The sequence below is a fragment of the Callospermophilus lateralis genome, chromosome 12 (genome assembly GCF_048772815.1).
Source record: "Callospermophilus lateralis isolate mCalLat2 chromosome 12, mCalLat2.hap1, whole genome shotgun sequence".
Classification (NCBI taxonomy): domain Eukaryota; kingdom Metazoa; phylum Chordata; class Mammalia; order Rodentia; family Sciuridae; genus Callospermophilus; species Callospermophilus lateralis.
The window spans coordinates 70,761,812-70,769,388 of record NC_135316.1 but is presented as its reverse complement, the minus strand read 5'-3'; the positions used below and the strand labels follow the sequence as shown (position 1 = coordinate 70,769,388).

The 7,577-nt window shown below is 34.8% G+C and overlaps 1 protein-coding gene across 1 annotated transcript in view; it reads right to left on the bottom strand.

The window, feature by feature from the left end:
* Window positions 1-1,539: 1,539 nt before the first annotated feature.
* The window catches only part of Lrrc63 (leucine rich repeat containing 63), a 39,258-nt gene continuing 33,220 nt past the window's right edge, over window positions 1,540-7,577 (bottom strand). Inside the window, exons 7-9 of the mRNA XM_076872218.1 lie at window positions 6,108-6,347; window positions 1,698-1,858; window positions 1,540-1,580 (exon numbers count right to left, since the gene is read on the bottom strand). Of these exons, the coding sequence (XP_076728333.1) occupies window positions 1,540-1,580; window positions 1,698-1,858; window positions 6,108-6,347 (442 nt within the window). The remainder of the gene's footprint in view (window positions 1,581-1,697; window positions 1,859-6,107; window positions 6,348-7,577) is intronic.

The following is a 7,577-nucleotide window of genomic DNA, read 5'->3' as shown; positions in this document are numbered from 1 at the left end:
AGATGCCAAAGCTAGCCTCAAACCTCAAACCTGTGATCTCCTGCTCAGCCTTCTGATTTGCTGGGATTACAGGTTTAGGCTACCAGGTTTGGCTAGGCAATCTCATTTTAAAACAGTAATGCATGATATAAATTTGAGAACACATACCAACACATGTCAAAATTACTCTCTCTAACTTTCACTTGGTGGTGGCATTACAAGGGGGAATCTATATTGAAATACACACTAGAAGTACTTCTGCAGAGGACTCTGGGGATTGAACCCAGTGGCACTTTACCACTTAGCTACATCCTCAGCCTTCTTTATTTTCAATCTTGAGACAGGGTCTTGGTAAGTTTCTTAGGCCGTTTCTTAAGACAGGGCCTCACTAAGCTGATGAGGCTGGCCTGGAAATTGTAATCCTCCTGCCTCAGCCTCCTGAGTATCTAAGAATACAGGCATACACTAACATGCCTGGTTGTATATTATGATTTAATGAATTAATTTGTTATCAAGCTAATATTTCCTTCTGGATTACATATGTGATATGGTATATATTTCTATTATAAGTAATATATATTGCTGGAGAATGCAGTTTGTACTTCTCAGGCAAAGTTTGCCTATTTCTACTTAAAATCAACTGAATTTCAAGGAATAGTGTATAGGTATTTTGATTTATTTAGTTCAATTGCCAAAAAAATATTTTGCCTCATTATATTGCCTTTAATTTAAATATTATTCAATGATACACATAAACCTAACATACTGTGGATTTTCTGACATTCTCTAATGATAAGATAGCTGTATAAATTTAGATCATTTTATGTCATAAAATTCAATGAACCATATTTTGTATTTAAGTTAACTGCACATAAAACACACGGTATAATGAAACAATTCAATGCTATATAAAATTGTTATATCAAAACACTTTCTGAACTTTCTCTTACCAAAAATTAATTCTTAAAGCTTCAAGCTCTACCCTAGGTTTATGTTACTTTGCAATACAATTTTGTGAGTTCTATTCTTTTTTTCTTGTCAGATTATCACTTAAGACCTTGGTAAATGTAGCGCTGACCTAGGGAATTGGGCTAATCAGTATCTCAGCTTTCTGCAGTGAAGTTCAAGGTAACCACTGGAGATTGTACCCATTTTCTAAGAGCTTAGGAAATGAATTCAAACAACTAAAAACCAGTCTAGAATTCATCTTTTATTCCAAAAAGCAAACCACAATTGAGATGATCAGCACTGGACTGATTTCCAAAGAAATGCACACAAACATTGAGAATTTGGGTTACACAACATTGAAGCCATCTGTAGCATAATCTTTAGTGATGCCTTCGAAATGCTACCTTTTCATTTACTGAGGATGCATGAAAAGACCAAATGCACCAAATATTTTTGCAAAGCATAGGAGCATTTTTCTTTTTATGGTAAACAGGCTATGGAAAGAGATTTTCTAAATCTCTGTTGAAATTCAGAGGCCTTTACTAATCTTTTTTGAGTAAAATTATTCTGCAACGAGTTCCTACCAATCACAAACTTTCACAAGAAGTTAGATTACACAGAGAATTCATCTGAGAAGACACTTCTGTCAGAACCTGTACGCAAAGAGAGGAATGACTAAACATAAACTTTACCCTCCTTTATAGAGGGAATGATAAATCACTGTATTATCTTTCTTGCTCAATTTTAATATGTATTGTCATAAAGATCACCTTCACAAGCAAAACCGCTCTCCTTTATTTTCCTATAGCAGGAAAGAGAACACACATGAAACATGACAGGAAGCTCTGTTGCTCCAAAGATATTGTAGGATTGGATGATACGAAAACCTTCACCAAACTTGGGACCAAGACACCATTCACACCTGGATGTGCTGAAATGGAGAAACATCAAGTGAACATGTAATAAATTTCTACCAAAGTAAAAACACTGTCGCTTGGCAAGATCCAAAGTACTATAACATACAACCTTTCTCTTCATTGAGCTTATCCTCTAGAAGTGGCACTTACAATCAAGTGAAAAATTATATGCTCAGGGTGCTGTGGCCCATGCCTGTAGTCCCAGTAGCTTTGGAAACTGAGGCAGGAGGATCACACATTTGAAGCCAGCCTCAGCAACTTAGTGAGACCTTAGGGAATTTAGCAAAACCCTGTCTCAAAATTAAATAAATAAATAGGAGTGGGGATGTGGCTCAATGGTTAAGCACCTCTGGTAAGGACAAAAAACTTAAATGTTAAAAGTGCCAAATAATGAAGTATACACATGTGTAACACAATATTACTTTTCTTAAACAAAAGTATTATGTATAGTTTCTTAGACAACTCTCCATATTGATATATTTTGTTTTACTTCATTCTTACTAATAGCACATTTGATAATTTGGGTAGACCACAGTTTATTTTACCACTCTCTTTCTGATGCACATTTAAGCTGCAGTTACTATCCTTGTAACAGACTTGTGTTCACAGGTAACTACTTCCATAAGGCCGAATCCTAAGATTTTTAAACTGCTGTTTTAAGGGGTAAGTAACAAACTGTCAAATTGCTGTCCATGAAGCTTCCAGCTGTTTACAGTTACCACCAACAGTAGCCAATAGTTCTGTCTTCAGGCAGGGAAAGTCAACACTGTATCAATCTTTTAAAAGTTGATAAGACAGGTAAGTAAAAAAAAAAATCCATTGTTGCTATTTCACATTTTGGTTCCTTGATTACTGTGAGGTTAACATTCCTCTTAGTTATCTGCTATCTGTATCATTCATGAATTAACTGCATATTCCTATTACTTACTTTTCTCTGGGTTATATATCTTTACTAATTGATCTGTGGAAAATATACATGTTTCAACTTTTTATAAGCATTGACATATTTTATTTCAGTCAATGACTTGTTTTTTTAATTTCATTGATGGTATTTTATATTTGTGAAAATCTCTCTCTTGGATCCAATTCATAAACTTTGCTTTACTGTTTGCATTTCTGTGGTTTATTCAAGGTGTCTTTTCCTGTATGCCATGAAGATAAGTCTCCTGTACTTGCTTCTAAAAGCTTCAAGGTTTTGGTTTTCATACTTAAATTTTTAACACTATTGGAAATGATCTTCATAAATGATCTTTGTGAATGGTGGTGACATATGCCTAGCAGAAATCTAATTTTAAATATTTTTTTCTCTGAAAATGAGCAAATGTCTCAGCAACATTTATTGAAAAGCCTTTCCCTCTGGATCCACAGTGCCATTTTGTCAAATATTGAGTTTTCACATATGCATGAAAACAAAATGACTGGGCTATGTTTTCTTCTTCCATTACTTCCATCCTTCCCTCTACCTAATACCAACCTGTTTTACTTTCTTTAACTTTTAATATAAAGTCTTGCAAGCCCCGTATGTTAGACTTCTTTTCCAGGTTTGCTCTGGCTATTTTGGAGCCTTTGCTTTTCCATGTACATTTTAGAATCAGATCGTCAAGTTCCTGAAAAAATTCTATTAGGATTTTGACCAAAAATGTATTGGATTTATAACTGTATTTGGGAATATCTGCAGTATTTTTAGTATTGAATATGTATCCCTCCCCTTATATTCAGACTTCTTTACTTTTTCATTGTTTAAATTGTTTGTCATAAATATCTTGCACATATTTCATTTGATATATTCCTAGATACATTGTTTTTACTATCATAAAAATATCTTTTAAAGATTTTCTTTCTATTTAATGTCTGCTTTTAGCCATATCTCCTTTTAAACCTATGCTACAGACATTGCTATTATTATCATTTCAGAGAGATTATGTTTGCTTACTTGTTTTTAAATTTCTGTTTTCACTATTCCTTCTTACATTTTGGACTTTGTTTTTGTAGTTGTTTTCCTTCTTTCTGATGCATATCCTTAAGGAAAATCTATTGAGAGTAAATTCTCTGTTTTGTTTTCCTCCAAAAACACCATTCTTTGTCTTTCTTTTTTGAAAGGTAGTTTTGCCAGGCAGAATATAATATTTTTTCAGACACTGTTGTGCTGTTGCTGACAGTTCCTCAACTGTTACTTGTGGTTTTCTTCCAGCTGATTTTGGTTTCTTGTCTTTGTCTTTAGTGTTCTTCATTTTCACTATGAGGTACCTTTCTGAGCCAGTGCAGAGCTGTCTGTGAATTCACACCTTTCATTACTTCTGAGACTTTGCAGCCATCATCTCATCCAGTGAGGACTCTGCTATTCTGTTCTCACTTTCTGGCTCTCAAAGTCTATGTTAACTCTTTTCCTTCTTTACTTCCTGTCTCTGTCTTAACTGTGATTTTTCTGCCTCTTTCTTCATGTAGATATGACCTATTGTTTAACTCATGCACCAAGTTGATTTGAAGTATTACATTTTTAGTTTCTAGAATTTAGTTTCGTTTAAAGTTTCTTTTCTGTATTTTCCTGGCCACATTTGATAACCTCTTACTTATTAACTATGTTTAAAATTATATTTTATTTCTTGAAACATTTACATATTCTATAAATAATACTAATATCTTAGATTCTTGAAGATTGGTACATGTTAGTTGCTTCTTCTGGTTTTTATTTTTGATGGTTTGTAAATTTCTTTAAATTATGAGATAATATTCATTGAACTTAAATTCTTGGAATCTTTGCTGTATAAATCGAGAATGTCCAATACATTGGTGGTTTTTTGCTCTGGAACCATGTAGGACTTCTTTGGGTCTAGCTTTAATTCAGGAATCTCAGGTTCATGTTCCCAACCTTGTGGTGAATCTAAATCTTTACAAGTTGGGTTTTGCTTCTTTAAAACATTTTTCCCTTGGAGAATTTAAAAATTTTTTCTCGTTTGCAATAAAATTTCATGTGCTTTGAAATTTCAATATATTAAAATTGAAAACTTCTTGGCTTGGCCCTTTTTTTATAGATAGATCTTTAACTTTTTTTTTTTTTTTTTTTACTTTTCTTTAATGGTTGCTGTGTTAGCTTTGCATCACTCTAACAAAATGCCTGAGTTATTCAACTTGTAAAAAGAGAAAAGGTTTGTTTTGGCTCACAGTTTTGGAGGTGCCTATTCATAATCAATTGGTCCCATTGCTTTGAATCTGTGGTGAGGCAACACATCGTGATGGGAGCAAGTGGTGGAGTAAAATCACTCACCTCATGGCCAGGAAGCAAAGAGAAAGAAGACAGAACTGGACTCCTGAATCCCGTCCAAAGGCATGTCTCCAGTTACCTAGTCATCTCTTGGTGGGCCCCACCCTTTTAAGGTTCCACTACCTCTCAATGGAGGTACTATCTTCAGGACCACACCATTAACCCATGGTCCTCTAGAACATTCAGGATCCAAACTATAGCATCTGCCTTTTGTTGAGTCAATACTGGTAATTTAGACATTCCAGGGAAACTTGGGCATACAATAGTATTTATTAAATCAATAGTTGATTTACTTAATACTTAAGTAAAAATGGTTTCATGCTATCTGAAGGAAATAAGAAACAAGCTTAAGTGAGCTATAAGTATGTAGGGGTTTAAGAATTCTAGTCCTGAGATCAGGTAATGACTCTACAATTGGTCATGGATACTGGAGGAGAGCAGTTGCTTTGTCCAGGTCTCTATCACAGTAGAGCAAACATTTTCCCTGGGTGGAGGAATTTTTTTTTTTTTAAAGAAACCACTTCTATGTACTTAGTAACTCATAGAAAGGATTTATGTAACAGCTGTGTAGATACTGTCAATATACTTCAGCAATCCACTCTTTATATTGGATTTATATAATAACTTGAGAAAAATGGCACTAAATTCAGACTGTATTATTATCCCTGAAAAGTTGAAAGGGGCAATTTGAAGAATTGTGTGTATGCTTTTGTAGATGATGTGCTGGTGTGTGTGTGTGTGTGTGTGTGTGTGTGTGTGTGTGTGTGTGATTTAGTAAAACTGTTATTTGGCCCCTAATGAAGAAATTAAATTTTTTTTGTATTTGTAGATGGACAGAATGCCTTTATTTTATTTGTTTATTTTTATGTAGTGCTAAGGATCAAACCCAGTGCCTCACACATGCTAGACTCTGCCACTGAGCTATAGCCCCAGCCCTTAATGAAGACATTTCAGATACTAAAAGGTGTACTTTGGTCTGAAGTACTTCAGAATTTACTCACCATATCAGTAACTTTTGAACTTTTAGTGGGATCTTATCATAAGAACCAAGTAGATCATTTTTGACAATGAACAAAGCACACATGTGAGTAAGTTGTTGAGGACTATTGAAACAATTCTCGACCCATAAACTACGATGAGTGAAAGTATTCTCAAGCTGGATTTTTGTCAGGTTAAGCTTCAAAATTCCAGGTGGAAGAAAAAACAAGTAATTCCCATCAATAATCAATTTGTCAAGTGATCTGTAAATAAAGATAATCTCATTTTAAAGATATTTATGCAATTCTGTCCCAGCGTTCTTAAAAACTGGCAACAAATTTAGTGGCAAGGAAAAAACACATGTGTATTTAAGTATTTCCTTAAAATCAAGAGAATTTACATATGAAACAACTGAACTAATATATTGTTACACAAATAAGTACACTTTGTGTGCTCAATTGGTGCCTGTGTTTGGAAGGTCTTTGAATGGGATCATCAGTATGGAAAAAGAAATAATGTCCACAATCACAGGAAGACTAACAAACATTATATAATACGGTATAAAAAAACATACAGAAAAAAAATGCTTTTATAGAAAATTGAACATCAACATGTATTTTGTCATTCAATGGTAATAAAACCAGTGAAATTTATGCCATCAAAATGTACCACGTGCTATGTTATGCTTTGACTTTTTCAACACCCAAGCCCTTAAGTCTTCACGGTGTCAATTGCTTTCAATAATCCTTGGTCCTTTATTCAGAAAACCAGCATGACTGATTTTCTTATTTATCTCCTTTCTAATTAGTGCTGGAAGCAGACAGAAAAGTATCTGTTCATGAGGGACACATAAAAATCGAAGTCAAAGGCCAACAAAATTTCATATGCATTAAAGGTGAACCAGCTGGAAAATGGAAGTTAGGCAGTGAGCAAGGGGCTTCTAGGTTCTCATTGACAGTCTAGTCTCATATTGTGACCCTTACTAAGAGTATTAAAATGTGTTTGAAGGTGGTATGTATTTAAAACAGAAAGAGGCTAAGAAGATAACAGAATTCTTCCAGTTTGACCTTGTGCCTCCCATGGTCTGGTACAGGTGAGCAAGACTCCAGGCTGTTTTGGTCCCGAAGGAGAGAACTAGCATGCTCACTTTTTCCTCTGCATCAAACACAAGCCAACATGCCAGAAGCAGAGAGTCTGGCTATGGGCTGAATATTTATGTCCCTCTTAATTCCTATGTTGAAATCATTGTCCTCAAGGTGATGACATTTGGAGGTAGACCTTTTAGGAAGTGATTAGGTTGGGGTGGACAGCCCTCATAAGCAGGATAAAACAGGCTTCAGTTGGCTCTTTCTATAATGGGAGGCAAGAGGGAGAAGGTGGCTGTGTACGTGACAGTACACCCTAGCCAGACACCAAATTCACTTGCATATTCATATTGGTTTCTGGGCTTCCAGAACATGAAAAATGAGTTTCTGTTATACACAAGGTACCAA